This window comes from Pezoporus wallicus, unplaced genomic scaffold (genome assembly GCF_028554395.1).
Source record: "Pezoporus wallicus isolate ANWC-B61680 ecotype Strahan unplaced genomic scaffold, APGP_CSIRO_Pwel_v1 contig_3486, whole genome shotgun sequence".
NCBI lineage: Eukaryota > Metazoa > Chordata > Aves > Psittaciformes > Psittacidae > Pezoporus > Pezoporus wallicus.
The window spans coordinates 6,034,370-6,059,718 of record NW_026642292.1 but is presented as its reverse complement, the minus strand read 5'-3'; the positions used below and the strand labels follow the sequence as shown (position 1 = coordinate 6,059,718).

The window sequence follows — 25,349 nt, the reverse complement described above, 5'->3', positions numbered from 1 at the left end:
AAAGGAGCACCAGTAAGACATTTAAGGACCTGTGAGCTTATGATGTGCAAGAAGCTGAAAGAACCAAGTCTATTTAGCCTGGAGACAAGAAGTCTTGAGGGGATATAATTCCTGTCTTCCACCATCCAGAAGATGAAGATTGACTTTCTCAGAGGTCCACAACAGAAGCATAAGAGGCAATAGGCAAAAGTTGCAACAGGGAATTTGGATTGAATTTGAGGCAAAATTCTTCACAGTGAAAGTAATTAAATACTGGAGCAGGAGCACAGAGAGGCTGCAGTCTGCATCCTTGAAGATTTTCAGGCTCAACAACACATCCAAACAACTTGATCTAACCATGAAGTCATCCCTGTTTGAATAGGAGGCTCATCAGAGGACCTCCAGAGATCCCTCCCAGTTTAAATCTTCCTGTGATTCTAGTATTATGTTGAATAACATGTGGTTTAAACCAATTTAATCCATTTGAATAAGAGAAAGTTACTCAAGACTTTTTCATGAATCAGGTTGGTGGGAGAGAAATCCAACCTGGCTTTGTATTTTAATTACATATATGCTGGTACCTAAAAAGCATAATCAGATTTTGACCTCTTTCAAATGAAATGAAATGGAGAGACAGAGGAAATATCACAGTACGAAGAATGTGAGTTATTATGAATCTTCTAAATATCATCTATCCTTCATTGCCAGTTTGTTATGAAATAGAACTTGAGTTTTTTTAGTTGTATTAAAAAATTTCGAGAAGGGTGACATATGTCATTTGCATCTAAAATGCCAATGCAAACAAGAAGATGACATTACCAGAACTCCTTTAGGATTCTGTTACAAGGTCACATCCTGTCACTTTATACAAATATTATTCTTCTGCAAAGGAACTGGAATGTGAATGATTAATTGCAGACTAAGGACCAGAATCATATGCAGCCTTTTTAGAAAGAAACAAAAAAAAAAAACAAAAAACCACCCAAAACCCCCAAAAAAAAAAAAAAAAAAAAAGGAGAAAGGAAAATCAAGACATTCTGTATAAAAACTGCTTTTAGATACACTGGTGCAACTATAGGAAACTTCAAAGTTCTGAAGTAAGACACAAAGAACCATTTTCTTGTAACACAACGATACATTTAGAACTTTAAGATGAGCTGCTTAATTGCTACCTTTTCATTAAAAAGATTGCATTACTTAACTGAAGAGATTGATGTATTGAATATTTTGCTTAGGAATGTTACTAAAATAATCCTACACATGTCAACACAGAGGACAATAAAAGAAAATAAGATCAATATTCAACAGTAAATACACTTTGATAGGCTACCATCTATTTCAGCTGTAAGAGAACTGGAGTAAATGTTCTTTGCATGATGAAGAGTTACTTTGTTCAATCTGTAAAACAGTGAAAGTATGAAGCAGAGTGCCCTTTGGAATACAAGAAAACTCTGGGCAGCACTTCAAATCTATAGATATACTACTTCAAGTTACTGAGTAAGTACTTATTAGGAGTGGCTTCATTAATGGCTTCTTGTGTTAATTTATTAAGCTATTCTTAGTTGTTTTGCAAGTGGCTAGGCATTTGCAGTAAAACAAAATGTCTAAATCAGAGTTAATTATGAGGCTAAAATATCATTGGAGGTATTTTATTAATTTTGATTGCATAAATTAATTGTATTTTTTTTTTCAGTAACATTATATGTAGAGGTCAAAATCAGCTTAGCATTTAAGAGCATTATTCTACACTTCATAATCAAACACAGTTATTATTGTGTTATCAACAGGAAAGTTTCCCACCAGTAAAAATCAGAGGATTAATATGCCAAATAAGTTCAAGATTCTAATGTCAATCAGTGGGGGAGGAATAAAATGTTTTACAGCTGACACTATCCCTACTCGTATTTTTAAGATGGAAGTATGGAGTTTTTTACCTTCACTGCCCTTTTGGGTGTCTCAGCCAAGATGGGAGGAAATATTCCTTTGTAGAAGCCAAGCAATCTAGTGAAGAAAAAAAAATTACTTTTGCATGGATAAACAACACATCATTACCATACTACCAATTCTATTTACACTTTTGAGTAAAACAACTGAGCTTTCTGCATTTCCAAGCATGCCGACAAATAACAATTCTTTTTGTTTATTTGCTAAATAAGTAATGTGCTACCAATTCTATTACCTGCTGTGAGATATCAAAGAACCAGCAATGAACAAGTAAAAATTCAATCATTTTTTTTTTTTTTCTGAATAGACAAGAAATCGTATTTAAAGGAAGAGGAACAGTTTTGACAGCTAAGACAACGTACTACTTCATTTTTTAAATTTCCTTGATGTAGCAGTGATAATATTAAAATCTGAAGTCACACAATACAGACTTGGCAAACACTGCAACTTCAGCAAGTTACATACAAAAAAACCTACATGCTTATTTTTAGACACTAGATTAAGACATCTTTTAAAGTTTAAATATGCCTCAAAATAGATGAAGGTTTTTTTTCTGCATACTTTTAACACAAGTTACCTATGAACAAAGACATAATAGAATGCATGTATTTCATCTTGGCAAAAATATTAGGCAGTATCTTGCCACTGTACTCATTCAGGTCTTTGACACTTTTTTACCTAACTCTATAAACAATGAAGGAGTTTACAACAGCTGCTGACTTTTAGCTAGCCTGAAGCCAAATATATGCTTTGTGTTGCATCATCTAAGTTTTATATCTATCTATGTATCTACCTATGTATCTATCTATATCTATCTATCTATCTATCTATCTATCTATCTATCTATCTATCTATCTATCTATCTATCTATCTATAATCTGCTACAAGCGCAGCAACATACATGGCATTTGCAGGCAGCCTGAACTCTGCTTACAAGGGCAATGAAGATGCATAAAGCTGGGTCTTGGTAATGCTTTAAATGACAGGTAGTTCTCAAAATCCCAGGATAAGGTGAAACTAGACATAGTTCTTGCCTGTTAGGTCTCCGCATTAACCTAGACAGTGCATGGGGAGAGGCATCTAATGCAATCAGGAAAAAGCTGCCTTGCCAGCCAACAAGGGTATATCTTACATTTTATCCATCTTCAGAGTTTATACACTTCTTTCAGGACTGTAAGACAATTCTGTCTACAGAAGAAATAACTTCTTAAAGCAAAGGATTTATCTCTTCTTAAAATGCTGAAAATGGTGATGTTGAAATGTGGTGATTCACCTTTCTAAAACAGCCTATTACTTGGAATACTTTTGCAGGACGTGGAAGAGTCATCACATCAACAGATTCTCCTACAGTTATCTTGTGCATGTCAAAAAAAACCCCCAATTTAATTCACATTCCCCAGGGTAATGTAAAATAACACAAATGCTATACCATTTTTTCCACCCTTCTTCTAACACTTCTCTGGAGTTACGTTCTTAAGCTGCTTCAATATATACAAAATAAATTAGACTTTGTAAAATGCTCCAGAGTGGGAATATCACTTATCCTTCCTTTGAAGCAAGCAAATTTTGAATTCCAGTCCACGATAAAAGGAAACTTTGAGCACTTTATACAATGATGTTTTCATGACAAAATGCTGAAAGTCCTCGGGCAGGAGATTTCAGGAATTCAGTTGAGTTGTCGGTTGTTTGAATTTCCTTGAAGTCTCACTTTCCAAACATAAATATATACACATACATATGTACATATATCTGTATCCTTATAGATATGGATATAACTATAAATATCTATAGATATGGATATAGCAATATAGATATACTGGATCCAGTCTTAGTCTTTAATGGTTCATACATGTTCAAAGTATATTCCTGCTGATTCAGCAAGCTACTGAAATGCTGAATAACTTTAAGCATGTGATTCATAGAGTTTCACACAAGTTCAAACTGAAACTGATGTCCAAGTAGGGTCAGCTACAAGAACACAAATTCCTATAAACACTTTCTTCTTTTCAGCTCTATCTAAACCACTGCAAGCATATCTACAACAGCCATCCCCTTTGGAATTTCTAGTACTCTGACATGACCGTAATTGGAAAATAAGTGCTCCAATGCTCTACTCCTAAGTTTAGCTCTGACTGCAAAAAAGTGAGACCCAAACTTGGCCCAGATTTCCTCATCAGTAAGAGACGCATAAGCAGAAATCTATGCAGTATAAAGCAACAGTTCAGTTCTACTACACCCAGAAGCATTGCTTAGCTTTATACAGTACAGGCTGCTTTTCCAGCATGTATACTCTCATGTATGCAGCTATTGAATATATAAACCTTGTAACATTGCCATGGGCTCTGAGGATCTACAGGGGAAGCTTCGCAGAAAGAATGTGGAAGGGAAGGGTATATCAGGAATTTGAGCAACATATCTGCCATCTCAGCAATCCTGTGAGGCAGATAATCACTTCTAAAGAGTAATCCACCATTCTATTACATCTTGGTGTTGAAGTACCAGAGATTCAGATAATCAGTGGGCCAGACGGTGGATTGTTTGGAAATTCTAGAGAAATGGGAACTGAAAATATGAGAAGCAATTATCCATTGTTCCTGAATCACAGAAGGGTTGAGGTTCAAAGGGAACTCTGGAGATCATCTGGTCCAAGCCCCTGATCAAGCAGGGCCACCTAGAGCTGATTGCCCAGGACCACCTCTAGACAGCTCTTAAATATCTCCAAGGAAGGAGATTCCACAGAGATCCAGGAGATCTCTGTGGCAGTGCTTGATCACCCTCACAGTAAAAAAGTGTTTCCTGATGTTCAAACGGACCCCCCCCCCCCCCCCCCCCCCCCCCCCCCCCATTGCGACAACCTGCTCATTCTTCCTGGTCAGGTGGCCCATAGTAGACATCTCCTATAAAGTTGCCACTATTGGTCTGCTCTTTAATCCTTACCCATAAACTCTCATTATTCACCCTCAGACAGAGCTCCATGCACTCCAGCGGCTCTCTCCCACAAAGGGCAACTCCCCCTCCTTGTCTTCCCAGCCTGTTCTTCCTAAAGAGTCTCTATCCCTCCACTGCACTGCACTCCAGTGATGTGAGCCATCCACTGCATCTCCGGGGTCTCAACAAGATCCTACTGCTGCAGCTCTCTACACACTACCACACACTGTGTTTAGCCCCATGCTGTGTGCCTCAGTGTGCAGGCACTTCAGAGAGACTTCCTTGCTTACATGCAAATGCTTGAGGTGATGCCACTTAAGCCCTGTTTTGTTCATTTTTTTGTTTTTGTTCACATCACTGCAGGTGCTTTGCTTGTCAGCCTGTCCATTGCTCCCTCAGAGCTGTGGTAACTCTCTCCACCCCTTGTGGTTCCTGGTTTAAAGCTCTCTTTATCAGGTTAGCCACCCTGCGGCAAAGATACCTATACAAAGATATTACTGTGCATGTCGTGTCAAGCTGATCTGTTTGTTGCAGCTGTAAGGTCAACACTGAATATTTTCTGCTGGAGGAATCTTTACTGTGAACCAGCAGAATCTGCAGAGCTCAGCAACTACATTCATGTCTCTGTGAATCCTTACAATTTTAAAGGATCTGTAACTGGGTTTCACCACTTTACTCCCTTCTTCTGTGGAGGTAAATATCGTCATGAAAAACAGACAAGAAGGAGTTAAGGTCTATTCCTATGGAACGCATTAACTTTAGAAATCTAAAAACACATGAAAACTGTGAGGATATACATCCATATATGCAATATGTAATTCAGTAAACATGGTAAGAACTAGCTCAGTATTTAATTATGAACTGTGGTTTAGATTTTTCTTCTTCCTCATTTAGAATAGAAACAGAAAAACAGTTAGTAAGCACAGCCAGTGAGATGAAAGGAATAAAAGGAAGGAGGAAGTAGATGACAATCCTGTCTCAACACTGCCTATTGTCAACTGACTATTTTTTTGCATAAAGCTTAGTCTCTTTTAGAACCTTCTGCGCCTGAGGTGGAGGACAAGCAGCTGCCCCAACTTTTCCAAGTAATGCTTTACAAGTTGTGCCCATCAAAGATACAATTATTTGAAATCTTTGCAAAATGAGCTATTTGCTTATTTAAAAAAAACCTAGCATGATAGTAACAAAAAACAGGAATGGCCTTGTCAGTCAGAAAGTACATACACGTACAACAATCTTACACTTCTCTTTTCCTTGGTCAATAACACTGAGTTAGCCTACTTGCACACAGTGTATAGTTTTTCAAAGTCAGCTGGTGAATGGTGATGACATTTCACATTTGAAAGATATTATCACCTGGATTCAGGCTTTTCTTCAGAAAATCTATGTTCAGAAAAAAACACAGAACAGCGGCAGCAATCACTGCAGCGTGTGATAGAAGAGAAGGGCCGTGACATCATATCCCTAGCTAGAGACACTGGAAAGAACAAGTAAATCTCTAACAGAAACACAACTACATCTTATTTTGTTTCAGCATTAAGGGTCTAAATGAACATCACCATTCAATTGTACTCTGGGCAACAGCCCAAACTCATCTTTGCAGCAGTTGATTTTGAAACATTACAGTCAATCATATCTTCTCAATTTGTTCTTCCAGGCTTTCGCTATCCTTCTGGTTTCCATTTCTTGTTTGGAAGCCTTGAGTCATTCACCCTGGCAAGACGACCAACCTAAATCAGTTATTTTCTTCGAATTATACTGAAATTGGGATCTTGCTTAGTTTGTTGTTTTATTCTTCTGTCTTTCACATAATTTTCCCTTTAAGGATCTAATAAAGCTGATTGAAGGCATGAGCACAATATTCCCTTTCTTCCGTTGCTGTCAAATCCAAGTCTCTTACCCACATTGTTGTATAATTGAAACAAAACCCCTCTTAGGTCCAATTCTGCTTTCATTACCGCTGCATTATCCCAAGTATAAATAAAGGACCTGGATTTCATGACAACATCAGTTACATTAAACAAGTATGTGACTTTCTGATTTTACATAATGTTTCATTTCAAAAAAGGGAAGCAGTTTTTGAAACACACTTGGTAAAAGGGTAGGTGTTCTTCAAAAGAGGAAGTATATGTGTCTAAATAATAAAATTTGCTTAGAGTTTCATTTACATCAGCAAAAGGTATCTTTTCATTTCATGGTAGCATGTTGTGAATCTATTACTAAAATAAAGTAAATCAACTGAAAACAGGGCAATATTACTTTAATATTTCTAGTAGTGTGATGTAATCTTTATGTTGACCTAGCTGGAGATTTAAAAAAATTCGAGTTCCCAGAATTGTCAGAAGAACTAGCTAGTGCTTGGTGAAGGCAGGCACAAATTAGTACCTACTGCTGAGTAAAAGGGACATACAATTCAGCTGTGTGCAAGCAGCAAACCACTAGCCAGTTCACACATGTAGCTCACCCTCAATCACAGTGTTTACAATCATTTGCCCAGCTGAAGAGATATAGGGGAGGCTATAGGGAAGGCTGGGTGTCATTCATGGCAATAGGCACAAAGTTAGGTGTACTTTAAAAGGCATTAAAGGTTGGAAACATTCACAGGAAACCAAGCTTGGACACTGGTGCTCTCCAAAAAGTTTTTTTCTTGTGAAGTATGTTATGTGTATTATCCTACTGCAAATGTTAAACTTATATCCCTACAGGAACCTCATATAAAGCTATCAATGACACACTTAGCCAAACTGGCTTCTGAATTTCTATAATGGAAATATATTTGTTTATCCATTTTGTGTCAACCATGCAGATATCTGCCATTTTAGACACCAGCACTAAATACTAGGTATTTATTTTCAAAGCATATTTCACTTTTTTTCACTGAGCTTTCACTGCAACACATGGGAATTAAGGAAAAGCCTCTTTTTTTTTTTTTTTTTTCCCCCAACAAATGAATGTAATACAGAATTGTATTACCAGGTGTCTGTAGTAACACTGATGTTATGGTATGTGCTAAAAGACAACCAAGCATCTAGCTATAAGAATACTAGAAGCAGACCAATTAATGAAAGAAATCCCTCAAATAAGACAACATAGGTACAAAAAGTGACTGGTTAAAAGGGAAGGGGCTGTCAGTGAAAAGTATTAAGATAATTCAGAAAAATGCTAAACAGTAGAGGAGCTGGCTCTGAAAAAATCAGACTGGCCAAGAAACGTATTAATAATCAGCATTAATCTACCCCACTTATTCAAAATGGCAGTCATCACCATATTTACTGCATGTGGGTCAGATTATGAAGTTATTATGATCCATCACCTATGTGACTGTTGTTCTTACTGAGAAATGAGCCTTTCTTCCATTAGTTTTAATCACATCTCAATCTCTTGGTCAAAATGCTAGTTAATTTTTGGCTTTCTAGGCTGCACTCTGAATTAATATGAGTTACAGGACACACCTAAATATAAATCCCTCAAGAAGAGGAAACACGAAACTTACCCCTTCGTTTCTTCTGTCTATGGCAGCAAAAAGTGAGAGTAAAAAAAAGGAATATTTGTTAAAATTTCTCTCTATTCAAAGGAGGGTCTAGTCCTGTCTTATATTACATCTTTCTCATGTGTTTTCTGCTTTGTTATACCAAAGCACCTAAAAGAACAGTTTTAGGAAGGTGAAGTTGGAGCCTTGCACCGTAACGTACAACATAGCCTCAACAGTTCTCCATGTGCAAAAAAAAGAACATCTTGTTCTGGCTTTTTTCCCTAGGATGATTGCAAATTAATTACTTAAGTGGTACATTGTTACCATGTACTGCTTGAGTAATAGATTCATGTGTATTAAATTAGATTGGACTTTTAAAAATGGAGATACAATGCACACCTCTGCCACTTACTCTGCAAGTGCCAGGTGCCTGTGAAGCTGGGCTGACCACCACTGTCAAGGGAAGAATTGGGCTACCTGGGAGGATGGCAACTGCAGGCAGGCGGAGAGGCAGGACCCTATCAGCTGCAGCATGCGCTGCATGCTCCCACTGCTGTCAGCCCAGGGGTAGGAGCAACAATGCTCACTCTGCAGGGCTCCCTGGCACCTTTGCTTTTTCCTTCTTAACACTTTTCTTGTAGGTTGGCCCCCATTGCCGATGAACAAAACTCCAGTTTTGCCCATGTTTTTCAGAAGACTTAGGCTGGTATGTTTGATGTAATTCCTGTTGAAATCACTGCAAATGGCAGCATTATTAGCACTGGCAGCTGGTCTAGGCTCTTACAAACTTGCCTGCATGTAATCACTAGCTGGGCTGTAGAATGGGTCTACATGTCTCATTTCTTACAATTGACAGCATTTTCTTTCCCCAAAGACTTTCCCTCTAGCTGCCCCTTTGTTTGCAATAGGAACAAGCTACAGACATGCCAAAACAGCTTTGCCTAGAGCTTCTGAAACAGAAAAACTCTTCATTCCATTTTGGATTGTCAGAACTGGCAGAATGCTTCATTTGTTCAGTAGCAGTTTTAGTTGTTCAAACACTAGAAGAGAATTTAAGGATTTCCCCTCCCCCTGCTTTTGCTAACAGTACTGCCATAACTGGTATGACAGGAAGCAGTCACTGATTTAGAGTAGCTCCACACCTACATCTACCGAAGCAAAAGAATTCAAGAAGATGATTCATTTTTAGTTTTAATACCAAAGAGAAAATATACATTTGTAGCTATGTCCTTAGAAATCTTTTTCTGACACTAGAATAAAAGTCACAGGATAAATAGGTTTGGTTTTGGAAAAGATTGACAGCATTTCTCCATGGTAAACTGCTGCTGTGATATGTTAAATGAAAATGATGAGATGAGCAAAATTTCTGTGCTTGTCCTAGGAGTGTGTTCTACTCAGATTGGTTGTGACTTCATAAAAACACAACATTAAGTTGTTTTAATTCCATCAGAAAAAATGTGGCTCAGGAAGGAAATTTTTGATTGCAAGTTAATGTTAGCCTTCATTGGAATAAGTTATACTCTTCAGTATCCACATGCGTAATCCCTAGGGAGTTATATGACTACATGTATTCTTTCCCATCTGCTAGCTAATATGAGATTCAAGAGGCTTTCAATGTCATTATATAGATTAGGGACACTCCCAAGAGGACTCTAGGTTCATGATACAGTGAATAACTTACAATGAGATTTAGAAGAACAACTTTCAGAGATCATTTTCTGTTTGTATGAGTTTTGCACCTGCAATTATATGTGCTTGTAATTTAGGTTACTTAGATGTTTTTAATTTACAGATGCAATCAGTGATGTAGGTACTTAAACTGAACTGAACTGCAGGCAACCATAACTGCAGGTGCAAAATTTTGTCTGCAATGATTTGAATTCATAAACACATCAGTTTTTTGAAATCTAAAATAAAACTAGGCCAAGAAGTGGCTTTATAATTTTTTTAACAAACTAAAAGCTTTACATATTTTTCTTGTTTCTCAAAAAGTCTGAAAGTAGTGCTTTTTAGCTTCTAAAATAATAGAGTATCATTAAGAATAATTAATTTGATTCCATCTTTTAGCACTTTGACCTTTAAGATATTTTTCTTACAATACTTCTAGCAGGAAATCATAAAAAGATAGTTGCACCAGAAGAGAGCAAGTCTTATATACACAGTGATCAAAGCGGGCAGAATTTGTAGCGCTACTAATGTAGCAAACAGCACCATGAATAGGTACACATACTGGCACTTGAGTTCCCATCTTGTAGGCAGTTGTGGTACCTAGACGTACTGCGGGAGAGAAAGGTATCATTACACAGATATGTGAGGAAACTTGCACAAATGGCATCTACCTGTGTAAGGACAGATAAAATAGCTCTATGTCGCTGAAACTGGATTCTGTTGTAAGAAAGTTATTAGAAAGAATTTGATGTACTTGGGAGCAAGAACACAACTCCTTGAAACCCACAAATTTCTTACAGTTACAGATACTGTCCCTAGGCAGAGAGACACAGTGTCACAGATCCTTTCCTGCACCTTTGGAGTGCCACCGTGCAATGCCAGTGTGATACAGTGAGGACATGGGTGTAAAACTGAACTCCAGCCCTTTGTTTCAGCCAGCTCACCCCAGCCCAGGTTATACTGCTTAAGAAAACTGACAGATGAAGATCTGCGTTATACAACAAATATCATGTATGCTGGAGGGATGCCCTAAAAGATACCTCCCACTCTTCATGCACTGTACACAAACTCCCTAAAAATACCATATGGATTAATAAATTTTCCTCAGTGTTACTCCTATCAGAGAACAAATAGAGTTGACAGTTAATAACAAAACACTTTTTTTTTTTCTTCAATCACAATACGTTTTAAACATGAAAGCTTCCTTTGCAGGCCATATGCAGCAATGCTTCCAAACTGATTACATGATGTATATGCCCCATCCCTGGCAGTGTTGAAGGCCTGGTTGAATGGAACTTTGAGCAACTTGGTCTAGTGGAAGGTGACCCTGCCCATGGCAAGGGGTTGGAACTAGATGATCTCTAAGGTCTCTTCCAACCCAAACCATTCTACAATTCTATCATTTTATGATTCGACGATTCTATCTTCAATAGTATGAAACTTGTACACTATGACAGCATTCCTCTTGTCCTTCCCACAAAACGTATAAGATAAAACATTATGATGTCGTGTCATTATTTTGTCTGGAGAGGTGACTAACCTTCATTCTGAGTTTCTCAAAAAGGATAGTCAAGGTAGGTTTAAATGACTGAGAAATGAAGATTTATCAATGATTTACCAAAGGATTCCAACAAACCTGACTGTTAAACAATTAGAAACAGAACTTTGCAAGGCTTTACACCAGTGATATATTTTAATATAGTTATGGGTGGAAAACCTGCTACAGGATCGTGATGCAGACATACGTAAACACTTTTGAGGCCAGATCATCAGGCAAGACAAATATGTGAAGGGAAGAATCATGTAGAAGTTTCTGCCCTAATTATTATTATTGCTACTTATTATACAGTGATGTATTCTTGGCTTCCTGTAGCATCCCCACCTGACAACAGTCCCTTCATCTGCATGGACATCTCTAAAGAAACCTGATTGAGTTCTTTTTTTCTGAAAGCAATGGAGCCTGTGTCACACTGATGTGGCAGTTTCTACTGGGTTATTTATTTTCTGCAAAACCTTGCAATGTGTTCTTTGAGCAGCAAACCTGCCTCAGCAGGTTTAACCTGACCATCTCTTTTGAAATGTTTATTTTTTCTCAGTATACTCTTCTGATCCAGCACCCTTCCCAAGTTGAATTCTTCTGCAGAAAAGAAATTTTGCCACTTTGGCATTCAATAAACAAAACAAATGAACCCTCTCTCCCAAATTGCTTTTAAAAGCATACAGAAAATTTTACTTTACAAATGAACAAACTGTTCCATGTAGCAATTCAAGCAAATGCAACACAAGCTCTTTTACAGCAGACAGTGTGATTTTTTGGTGTCAAACCTGTCTGTGTTTTATGAATTAAAATAACACCTTTATAAATATATCAGAAAGATGCTTTGGGTCAAACTTGCTTTTCTTCCAGATCTCTAATTTTCTCTGAATTTGAAAAAGAGGAATACTTTTTTCTTGCTTACTTCACAAACATGTCATGAGGCTTGCTGGGTAACCAGCTCTGAGCTGGATTTAGAATTTGGCCAGATTAGCCAGAGATTATCATTGCACCTTCACAGCAGTATGATTTGCCATGATCTCACGCTCTGTAAGTGTAACTGCAATTTGCATCCATACTACTTCCTTGTTCACCATCATTGGAGAGCATTACAAAGTCAATATAAACAACATTTCACCAGGCATGACTAAATGGTTACCTGCTATTCTACAGAGTTGATTTAGAGACACGTGAAAACCCTCTCTTATGGACAGTACAGCCAGCAAGGATATAAAAACACACTTATATTGTTCTGAGTTAATAAGCAGTCAGAACCAATCTTTCCTTGTAAGCCTGTGCCCAGCAAACTGCTTTGGAAGACAAAAGGGTCTACACTAGAAGCAGATTTGCAAGGCAAGGGTGGGCAGAGAGCTCCAAGTGCAGTGGCTGCTGCTGTAACTGTAGATGGTCTTGAAGGAACAGGTGGTAGTCATTTGAAGTGCTGGGCATCCACAGGCAATGCTCCGAGAAAAGGCATCCAATGCTATGAGTATTGGTACATAGCACTGTAGGTTTTTCTACAGGTTCTGTTTTGCTGCAAGTTAAAAATGCTGAAATCCAACAAGCAACAATGAGCTTCTTATGAAATGTGCGCCTGCAGTTTAAGGAAGAATTACACAATTTATGATTTTGTACTGCAACTATGTAAAACTGGCAATACAGTAAAGAGAAACAGTACTGTTGTCAACAGGCTTGTGTCCTTTTGGGTTACAAAAGATCAGACAAGGATATCACCTGCGGCCAGCTGAAAATTATCTAAACAGCTGCATAACTAAAAAATGAGAGAAATCATAAATTCTTGAGCAGTAGTATTTCTGAATGCAGTAGTTTAACTTCACTTTGTTTTGCCATGATGTAGCGGTTGGTTTATGATGAAATTTTCTTCTGTGGAAGAACATACCTTTTAGTAAGCAAAGTTTTACACTTTCTTATGTAAAAGTGAGTAACAGTGACAGAGCAGTGGACTCTTCTTCATTGATTCAGCTCCTACTGAAGTCAAAATAATCCTCTTTATTTTAATAGAGTTTATACCACATCTTTTACAAAAAAAGTTTTAAGAAAGTCTGGAGAATGCAACTACCCCTTTTCTTTCAAAGACTACATGCTCTTTATTTTTTTATCTAAGCATTCAAGACTTTTTTTTGTATCGGTGGTTTTTTCTTCCTATTTTTCTTCATTTTTTTAATCTATGAAACCTATAATCCCAATTCCAAGTAAAAAACCTTTGAACCTTTAGTTTTCCAGAGACAAAACAGAGCAGATTACTGCTACATTCAAGATTTAAGCAAAACCAGAGAATCTAATTTATGGATACTGATATATGTCTATTGCCCTATACTGAGATACACCACTAACAAACACAACCAGGCTTCCATAAAGAATATCATACATTTTGATTAAAGATTTGTAACAGAAAAGATCTTTTGTTTTAGAGACACTTAAAAATGACTAAATGTACATTTTGATAGTGAATGTCTAAAATTTATGTTTGAGGATATAAAAGATCTTGATCAGTAGAGAGTAGAAAAAGAATTGTATTGCTTTTCATTGTCTCTGGGGTCTGCCCCACACACAGACCCCTTGGAAAACACACTGTATAAAGCAGTATCTCATAAGGTAATGAATACTTGTACTTTGTAGGGAAAGTACATTTACCATGTATACAGATGCAGAATGTAGGAGTGCATGGAGCCCTGGTACCGCAGCTCGAGTCTGCTACCATTTGAGCTAAAGCAGAACTACATTAGCTGGCACTTAACAGCAGTTCATTTGTCCTGTCTGCAGGCATACTATTGTACGGCAGTAGCACAGCACACACACATCCAGAATTACTTCTCAAGCAAAATGAGTAGAGAAAGGAGGTAAGGAGAAAAATACAAACTTGTATTAATGTATGTATATGTCTAATTAATTAATTTTTGAAAACTAATTGGGCAGCCTTCTTATGAGACATTATACTAGAATGGCACTATATCACAAGTCAAGCACACAGAATCATCTTAGAGATGATGAATAATGAAGTATTGCTTGAGTTTTTCAGCTTATTCACTCCATACTTGTTTGTGATGATGTGGTAAAAAAAATGTTTTGGATCTCAGTTTTAACCATTTTACTGGACATCTGGTATTTGCTGCTTAAAGTCTCACTATTACCAGGGTCATTGTAATTCTATAGCACATCTGGGCCAAATTCCCTGGCAGTTTTTAGTGAATTCTGCGGCAGTGGAAACATCTGTAGTTGTGCACAGTTCCACACATACAGAACTGTGAGGAGCTGCAGAATGTTCTTGGATCTTTTGTATTTCAGTGTCCAGGAAATTACCTACTGGTAATGGATTATATTTTGGTGATACTATTTTTTTTTGCTAATGTTCTGTGGAATATGCCCAAATCAAGTAAAACCACACAGGTTTTAATAGTTTTATTTTCATCAGTTATTAAAAAAAACCACTGATGTTTCAGTCTTCATGTTTTCAGAAGTACACAAACCCTTTGGAAACATTTTCTTGGAAGTGGGTGGACTGATGCAATATGAAACTGGCCTAGTGTCACTGAAAGTTTTGAGAACTACAAACAAAGCCTAGATTACTAGAGCTGAAGAGAATCAGAAGAGAAATTTAGCAGCAGAGTCTCAAAACAAAGGATAAGGCACAGTAATTATTAATTATCTTCTAAGGTAAAAATAACAAAATAAATAAATAAAAATATCCTACACCTGCCATTTGTGCGTAATCCACTTTGTTTAAATTCTTTTAATGACATTATAGTATATTCTCATTTATTTAAAAATTATTAAATAAAACTATTACTCGCTACAAAGAAAGGCCTATGACAAGGAATGGTCTAGAAGAAACAAATTACTCCCCAGATTCTGAAGTATTTGTGTCAGCTGTTTAGGATAAAATCAATATGTTACAATTGCCTGGACTTGATCCAAAACTTTGCTCCAGAAAACAAAAAACCCAACCATAAGACAAAAACAAAACAAAACAAAACAAAACAAACCCAACCCAACAAACCAAACCAAAACCCCAAACCAATCAACCAAAAAAAGGCCAACCAAAACAAAACACTCTAGCACCAGGTTTCTTTCCAGCAGTGTAACACATCATAGACTGAACCACCAGAAAAGTAATTTGTTCTGTTATTTGCCAAGTCACTAAGCAGTTCTTGTTGTATGTGCTTGGACTTGAAAAGTGAATCATTGAACATCTATATCTCACCCTAAATCTTAATCTGGATTAAATGCTAAATTCTGAAGAATTATAGTAAAGATACTGAGGGAGGTTTATGCTGGGTTACAATGGCTCTTTTTTTCAGCTTCAGAAGAGGCTTTGAAAGTAATTTTATAGAAGAAATTGGCAGTATGCCAAGAGGATCATTTGGAAGTATAGCAAGGGTAAGCAATAAAAAGGAAGAGGGGCAAAGAACACGACAACCTATATATGTGGATAGTGCAGCTTGGAGAGGAGAGCATAAGGATGCCTACCATAGGAGGGAGGATCTATGACAGGAAATAGGTCAGAGAGATTTAAAGCACATTTAATAAATCCACAAATAGCTGCATTTAGTAACTTCTTGTTATAGGGGCATCATTGTTCAGCAAGGTACCTGCTTAAGAAATGCCTACACCCTCCTAACAGATTATTCCCCAAATGCTCATGCTGTCTCCATACTACAGTCCTCCATACGCATTCATGCTAATACAAATATCCATAAGACTGCACTGTACAACAGATCACTGAAGAGTGGAGAAAAGAATTAAAGGAAATGCTGGGAAACAGTTGGAAAAGCAAAGTCTTTCTGGAATGGGAATCTTCTGAAAGAAATAAATATATGTGGACATGATAAGATGAGAGAAAAAGAAGCTAAAATGTTAAACCGTTGATGGATGTGAATCCAAAACATTTATGGTTTGAAATTCTGTTCAGGCTGACTGAAAGGATGCTCAGTAGGGATAAAAAGACCTTTCACTTTGCTGTATCTGTTCTCATACAGATTAAAGACATCATTGGTCTTGAAGGCAGGGAATCTGAGCAGCAGTCTAGGTGGAATGTAGAGAATGGCCAGAAAGAGCCAGAAACAATTCCTGGAACAGGAGATTTATGATATTTTTTACCAGATGAGGCAGAAATTCCTCCCTTACCCTGAAACTGTAAATGGGTAAGACCCTGAGCCTCCAAAATTAAACTCTCCTCCCTCCAAAATGGATTTCCTTTTTACATCGAATGACTAATCCATGCTATCACATCTTCATCTGTATCCAATCATGCTCAAAAGGAAGGAAAAACTCCCTCTCTATCATGCATCTAGTCAATGGTGCATTAAGAAAAAATAATCCCTCTTGATCCCTGACAGTGACTTGCCGAAGCTCTGAAGCATGATGTAAGTACAGTCATTACTATAATGCAAACCTCCAAGTGTTATGGTAGGTTTAGGCCAGTCCAAGACTTCCTGTTCTCAAAGCTTAATACAAGACAGGGGATGAGTTATGAGACTAGACTGCAAACTCAGAAGGGACCCTTTAGGATATATCACTTTACTGATACGAGTTTAAATCTACAAAGTACATTGAATAATATTTGGAAAGACTTAAGTGGTGTCCCTCAGGGATTGATGTTGGGACCGGTCTTGCTCAACATCTTCATCACTGACATGGACAGTGGGATTGAGTGCGCCCTCAGCAAGTTTGCCGATGACACCAAGCTGTGTGGTTTGGTTGATACGCTGGAGGGAAGGAATGCCATCCAGAGGGACCTTGACACGCTTGTGAGGTGGGCTGATGCCAACCTCATGAAGTTTAACCATGACAAGTGCAAGGTCCTACACCTGGGTCGGGGCAATCCAGGCACAGCTAGAGCTTGGGTGAAGAGATTCAGAGCAGCCCTGTGGAGAAGGACTTGGGGGTTTTGGTCAATGAGAAAATGAACATGAGCCAGCAGTGTGCGCTCACAGCCCAGAAAGCCAACCGTATCCTGGGCTGCATCAAAAGGAGCGTGACCAGCAGGTCGAAGGAGGTGATCCTGCCCCTCTACTCTGCTCTCGTGAGACCTCACCTGGAGTACTGTGTACAGTTCTGGTGTCCTCAGCATAAAAAGGACATGGAACTGTTGGAATAAGTCCAGAGGAGGGCCACGAGGATGATCAGGGGACTGGAGCACCTCCTGTATGAAGATAGGTTGAGAAAGTTGGGGCTGTTCAGCCTGGAGAAGGGAAGGCTGTGTGGAGACTTCATAGCAGCCATCCAGTATCTGAAGGGGGCCTATAAGGATGCTGGGGAAGGACTCTTCATTAGGGACTGTAGTGATAGGACAAAGGGTAATGGGTTAAAACTTAAACAGGGGAAATTTAGATTGGATATAAGGAGGAAATTCTTTCCTGTTAGGGTGGTGAGGCACTGGAATAGGTTGCCCAGGGAGGTTGTGAATGCTCCATCTCTGGCAGTGTTCAAGACCAGACTGGAGAGAGCCTTGGGTGACATGGTTTAGCGTGAGGTGTCCCTGCCCATGGCAGGGGGCTTGAACTAAATGATCTTAAGGTCCTTTCCAACCCTAACTATTCTGTGATTCTATGACTCTAAGTAATGGCCCACCAGAAAAGGCCCTTCAGATGACTGTTCCAGTGTTTTTTCACATGGAGAAAAAGCTGTCTGAAGGCTGCATTTGCTTAACACCAGATTCAATGTACTGGTTGTGGTGAGCAAGGCTGAAAACCCCTGAACTCACAAAAAGCTTTTTCCATAGGCGAAAAATATAACTATACATAGCAAACATGTAACTTTTTGATATTCTTTCACAACAAGAAAAATTTTGCCCCTTGAATTTTATGACACAAGGCTTATTTTCCTCCTAGGATGGTTTTGTGGTGTTCTGAAATTTCTTCAGTGTCTCTATATTTTCTTTGAAGTGTTGATTTAATTCAGTATTTTATCAGATGTGCTACCAAAGTTATATATGGAGGCAAAATTAAGTACTTTCTTACTATGCACATGACTTGCTCTGGCATTGCATGATCCTTTTTACTATGGTGTAGTCCTATGCTGTCACGTTGATGTAATTCTTTAATTGCTCTGGCATTGCATGATCCTTTTTACTATGGTGTAGTCCTATGCTGTCACATTGATGTAATTCTTTAACAACTAATTCTTTTGGTGTTATTGTTTCCTAGGACAATGTTCTCTGCACTGCTGATACAGCAAGTAGAATCCAAATTTTGATTCCCCCTTGAATTACTTTCTATTTGGTCATATGAAAATGACTTTAGTTGCACGATGACTATGAAATTGAGCGTAATTCTAAAACAATAATATGTTCTTATTTATTTTCCCACCAGTTTTTGTGTCTATTGAAACATTTACCAACTTTATTAAATGTTCACAGGGAATAAAACACAATACAGATTGTAAATGATTATTTTGATTTCTACTTTCTGTATGTGTCTTTTTTTTATTTAACTGAAACTCTTCCCACTCTTAATTATTGTTCCCTACTTGATTCAAAAGTATTAAGGGCTGGGCTGAATTATGCTTTTGATTCTACAGATAACGATGCCTTTGAAGCATTCCCAAACCAAGCTTGAGAAAAAAAAAAGACTTCTTTAACTGATAATATTTCAGCATACATATTTAAAGTGTGGGAGAGTATTAGTTTCACATCAGGGAAATTCTAAATTCTGTCATCTGCCTGGCAGACAGAAAATTCACTCTGCCAAGATAACTGGGCCTGGTGATACCACAAATCCATTTTAGACTTTTTTTTGAAGCTCCATTCTGCATATTGGTTTGCTGAGTGGCACAGACTTTTTCAAGAAATTATTTCTATAATCAGTATTGAATGTTACAACACTGAAAGCATGGAAAGGAAGCCCTTTTAGCTGTTATACATAAATTATGTAGGTAAATTATTTTTTAGGTGCTGTAAGTGAATAATGCCCACAATGATGGAAAAATATTTCTACTCTTAACCATTAGTTATCAGTTATTACATATCTCAGTGGATTTTATAAGAACTATTTTTTTCCATTCAGTAGTAACATATCACTTTTCCTCTTTCATGTGAGCAAAGGACTTCCTAGTTGTCAAAAAATGCCATATGAAAATACTATCTAGAATGGACTATTTATTAGTTAAAGAGCTAATATCATGTAGCCAGCTTGTTTTCAATTGTGTAATCAAAAAAGCAGTGAAAATGGTTTGTTGAATCAAAACCGAAGTTGTGAGCTACAGTCTTACTGATAATAGCCTTATCTCTGTCATTTTTTTAATAAACCACTCTATCTACTTCATGTTGCTTTTCTTTATTTTGCATTCCACTTTATGCTTATAACCAAGACATAGTGAGACATTTCGGTGTCCAGGGAGTATTTCCAAGCCCTGGTCATCTGTTTTATCAGCCTCCTGGCTGCTCTTACCTTTGGTGTTCTCTGCTCTGTCTTCCAAAGTGAAACTGGGATTTACCACATTTGTCCCCAGTATATCTGGCTATTCTTGAATTTTGCTTTCACCCACATTTGGCATAAACTAACACTGCTGTCAAAGATGAAATAATTTCATGTTCCTTTCCCAGTCACTCTGTCATGCCTTCACAGGATCCTCGACATTAACTTCTTTACTTTCCACTGGCAGAAGGTCTATGTGCCTACATGATAAGCCAGCCAGAGAGAACCCTTCTGGATTACCAACATGATTCTTTTTTAATGGCCAGGTTAAGATTAACCTGATAATTTTTCCAACATCCATGACTCCTGACTAAGAGCAGAAGTGCATGTGCTGGCACAAAAGACAAGAGTGGCGCAAGAGCAGGAACACACAGTGTACACCATTGCTTTTTCTGGTGGCAGTGCTGGTTTAAAACAACCATGAAACTATGGCTTTGGTTAGACACAAATCAGGATGTAGCATATTATGTTTTCCTCTTTAACTTGATTTTTGATGTATGGTTCACATCTTCCTGTATATTATACTCATCCAGCTGTGCTATAATAATGGCACTTTTACCCTCTCATCAGGCAGTAATTTTGAATTAAAAAGCCTCTTCTAGGGATGGCTTCTAAAGTACAACACATACCACCTCATGAATGTGGTAACTGATATGCCGACATTCCACAGTGCTAAATAGGTGAGGATGTTGGCTTTCAGGAACAATCTCTTGCCAGATAATACTTCATTATCTGACAGACCATCTGGTTTCCAGTCTGTCAATGCTATATTAATACAGTCAACTCTCTACGCTTGATTATTGCCCAACATTTCTATTACTTTGTAAATAACAGAACAAAAAAAAAAAAAAAGGCTTTTAGAGACTGAGCAAGACAAATCACCACTTGCTCACGTACTTGTCATTGTCATTTTTGGATAATGGCCAAATGGTGGATATTTCTCCATGTGACTTGTGAATTCAGAGTACAGCATACTCCATTGTTATCAGGAGAAAAATCACCAACTTTTAATTGCACAATATATATATAAACACAGCTGGCCTAGTGACTCATTTAGTAATGCAATATGTTACTCCCTAAAACTCTGTTTCAGGTGTGACCTCAGGACTCTTTCTATTCCAGTTGTTGAAGTCTGTGAGATTTAGAATGATTTACTCCTAGACTACTGGGAATATTTAAAGGAATCTTTCTTTTCTGGGATTTCAAAAGGAATGGTTGGACTGCAAATGAGAAGCCGTATCTATTGGATATCCTTCTGGTGTCTGTTCAGAGCATCTTATTTTAAGAACGACTAATCAGAAGAACGCACAGTTCATAATTCCATTGATTGATCTCTCTACAGTAAAATACACATTCCTCCAGTGGGAGGAATGTCACTGTGAGAGTGCAATGACATTACAGTACAAGACCATGAAGAACAATATTAGCCACACTTTAAAAAGAAAGATATATATATATATCAAAATATGAATAAAATAGTGGTTTAGTGTAGTTAATAATCAAACAAAATTTTAATAAATACTGTATCGGCTTCTAGATGAAATTCTTCTACTATGAGCCAGGAAGCTGGTGAATACTCAGCCCTGATTCATTACCAGCTCTGACTATTTGCCTTTTTGTGTATAATTCCTTTTCTACAGCAATGTCTCTGTGTTTCTCTTTTTTTCAATAGTCTTGACATAAAATTTCAGTTCTCTCTCATTAGCTGATGTAGTCATCCCCGGCAATACATGGTCTAAGTTAAATATCTGCTTCAAAATCTTAGACGCCTAAGGAAACTCTGCAGCTAAATAAATTAAAACTCAGAACAAAACATTTTTGAAAAAAGGTTGTGGTTAGCTTCCAGTGAAAAATGCATAAATAATCAATTAAAGAAATGCTCAACATTTCCTACATGCCTTTTTCCCATTAACTGAATACTTTTCCAGTGACTACTCAAGACGCCAATGATCATGCTCTTATCAGGCATGTCTGAAGTATTTTTTCCAATAATGAAACACAAATACAAATATAAGCAAGTTACAGTAAAAGAAAGAGCAAGCTGTTCCAAAAAGTAGTTACAATTAGATTGGATATACCATAAATATCTGTTTTAAATTTAATTGTTCTCCATAAGTCAGGTCAAACATTAAAAAAACCCAGGAAACAGAAATTAACTAGAATAACTTTCTTCTATTCCAATTTACTACTTAGTGCCTACAAGACTTGAAAACAGATGCCTCTGTGCCTGTCTTCAGTGCAGTCTGAGGTACTAACTGTATCTCTATTTCAGAACAATAAAATATGACGTTGAAAGTTTTGTAGACTCATATCTCAGCAAAGGTGCAGCAGCAGATGCAGACCTGATGAAGTCTGGTCAAGTGGTGCAGCAGTGGAACATGCCTGTTTCGCTGCACAGGAGCCAGCATGACCCCAAGGGATGCTAATGGGAAGACTAAAACCCCGTAAGTATCCTAAAACCATGCCAGGCTGCATTCATATGCTAGCAAAATAAGCAGAGATGCTGCTGCCCCGCCTCAGCAACTTTTATAAAAACTTTTCAAGAAGTACCACTCTTGACTTCTGCAGTCAAAAGCTATCCCTACAGTGCAGATCTATTTTACCATGTTTTCTTTCCCAGTAAACCTAGGAATCCCTCCTCAGGGGCTGTAAACATTATCCCCAGTGCTGCAGTCCCCACTGCCAGCTCCCGTAGTCCCACAGTGTCCGTTTTCCAGGACTCTCTCCTCCCATGTCCCGCTACTCTAGGACACCCCCTTCAGTACTTTCAGACTTGATGCACTGTGCTGCGCTACAAACTCCATGTGCATCATTATTCAGTTTCAGGGAACCTGAGTCCAAATCTGAAACTTTTTATAGGAGAATATATCATAGCATGCCATAGCCTCTCAAAGCAGAAGGCCTGTGACAAGACAGCCTTCCTGCTTTCTAACATCTGCTCTGTACAGCTCTGGGCGACATGCTTAGTCACATGCTTGAGCTTCTGTAGTGAGAAGCAGTTGGTGATGTGAGAGAGAGAAGTGAGGGTTGAATGTCTAGGTCAGGATACTGTAACCCCAGGCTAGATTTGTTACTATACTGGATGAGAAACAGGTTGATGAAACCCTATAGGCTCAAGCAAACAGACAGCTATTTTCCACAAGCAGAGGAGAACTGGGTTTCATAAGCAGAAATGGTACCGCGAAGAATAAGCTTCTCAGCATGGGGTATTGCAAGATTCAGGTTCACTCTGCAGAGCAACTACAGAATCTTTAATATCACGCCTCTTATTTCTGTGTAAGTGGGCTAGCGGGGAGCACTTCCCTTCATTTTTGTTTCATAGTTCACAGTCACCGCTCAAAAACGGTCAAGAAGAGAAATACCTATTATTTTGCAAGGGAAATGGTAGGAAGAATTTGTTATCTCTCTTAACCAGAAAGTCAGGTTCAATTACAGTCTTCCACATCTGCAAGGGAGTTTTTTTTTTTTTTTTCAAATAAACTCATTGTCATAAATGGTTTAGTGGAAAGAATTAGAAGCCACGACTCTGTCCAGCTGCACTATCACTGAGTCACAGGCCCTGCTCTCTGGACTGATACATTTTGAAGTGTACAGTTGCAGCAGAAATGTAAAATGAGTATTCCCATCTCTACTCTCTCTCTCCTGTGACTACCGAAAGAGGCTGTAAAATGGTGACTAGACTACAGTCCAGCAAGTGGGAGCGAAGGTTCTGGATTCCTGTGGGTACAGAAGGAGTAGGAATCTTCAGTTACTGGGCAGGCTCTGTAAGTTATTGCATAAAGGAAAATATCCTTCAGAATCTATTATTTCCCTAAAACAAGGTAGCAGAAGACACAACTGTATCTTATGAGGAGTCCAATCATATAGGTCTGTTTTAGGCATTGTCTGGAAATGCCTAGAAGTGGATTGAGTTTATGTATCCCCACCTGGCAAACGTGAGCTTTTTTATAAATAGAATTTTAAACTTAGGTGATATTATCTTTTTCTGGACATGGCTTTTTTTATTTGTCTCATCAGTATCAATCCAAAATTTAAGGTATGGTTCAAAAAGAGTAGCTCATCTTGGGTTAATTCTAATTTTCTAAATTAAAAGAAGAATAATCATAGTTTGGAAAAATGATAGCTTAAAGTTTGGTCATGGAATAATGCATCAGTTTTCATGACACTATAACTATTGGTACAGATTCTCTGGTTTAAGTAAAATGTATCTGTGTAGACCTGCTTTTGTAAGTAGCTTTATTCATAAGCAATTCATACCTAGCTTTATAGCAGCTGTTCTTGTAGTTTCCGAATCCTGAAGATTTGTAAGCACTCTAGGTTGCAGTACTTTGCCCTTTTCCCTGGGGTCTATTCTGGTAGGACTTCGTAAAGATATGTGGGCATGCAAAATGGTGCTGTGTCCACATCATTCTACTTGCACTGGTTTGGCCAGCTTTACCGTTTAGGTGTCATTCTGGATGATCTTTCATAGGCTGCTAAGCAAGCTTTGCAGCTAGGTCTAAGGACAAAACACATTTTGTCCCATGTGTTTAAGGATTATTTCAAAGTTCTGCTAAACACAAATAGGTGCTTAATATAGTTTTTTCTGATGATATGATTGTCAGGCACACATTTGAAGCAAACCCTGAGGGCTAACAGAATTCTTAATTCAGCTGTCTTTCAGTGATGGGCAAGCAGTATCATTTAGATAGTTCTGTTGTGGTTACACATATACTTATATAACTGCTTTATAATTAACCTCTTCCTGTGAGAGAATTTTTATTCACAGGTGTTTATAAAGTGGTCGCAGATGAATCACAGAAGCAGAAGCTTTGGTCATGCATCAGTTAAGGTAGGAAATGTAGACATCCAATGCTATCTGGAATGCTGTCAGACATTCCCAAATTTTACCATTGCTATCTACAAGATTTTCTATGACAATGAAAACTTGTATCTAAGATTAAGAACAAGACACTTCACAAAATAAAAGAATTGCAAGAAAAAAATATTAAGAAAAATAGTAAAATAGATGATGGCTAGCGCATATATTTTTCACGTACTGACTACACAATTTTATCTGAATCCAGATTTTATACAATTCCCATGTAGAGTTGTAGAAATGCCTGTTATACACCTGTTGGCACAACACATGCATATTACTTACATGACAGAATTATAGGTGTCTAAATTCTGCTTTCCATGTGGGTTACCTTAAAACCTAGGGCAGTTGTAAAATTAAGTGTGTAATTTAATATGTTGTCTTAAATGCAGGTTTAGGTAATATGCCAGAAAAGACTTAGAAAGGTAGCACAGAAGAACTTGGTAAATAATCTGTAATTTTGCAGGGCACTAATGAATGTGGAAAGAGTGTACTGTTTATATAGAGCCTATGGCACTCTAGACTGTAATG

The 25,349-nt window shown here is 37.8% G+C and overlaps 1 protein-coding gene across 2 annotated transcripts in view; it reads right to left on the bottom strand.

Moving 5' to 3' along the window:
- Positions 1-25,349, bottom strand: part of SLC25A21 (solute carrier family 25 member 21) — a 257,409-nt gene that overhangs the window by 26,702 nt on the left and 205,358 nt on the right. For both annotated transcript variants that reach the window (XM_057428568.1, XM_057428569.1), the window contains one exon: positions 1,914-1,980. In XM_057428568.1, the coding sequence (XP_057284551.1) occupies positions 1,914-1,980 (67 nt within the window). The remainder of the gene's footprint in view (positions 1-1,913; positions 1,981-25,349) is intronic.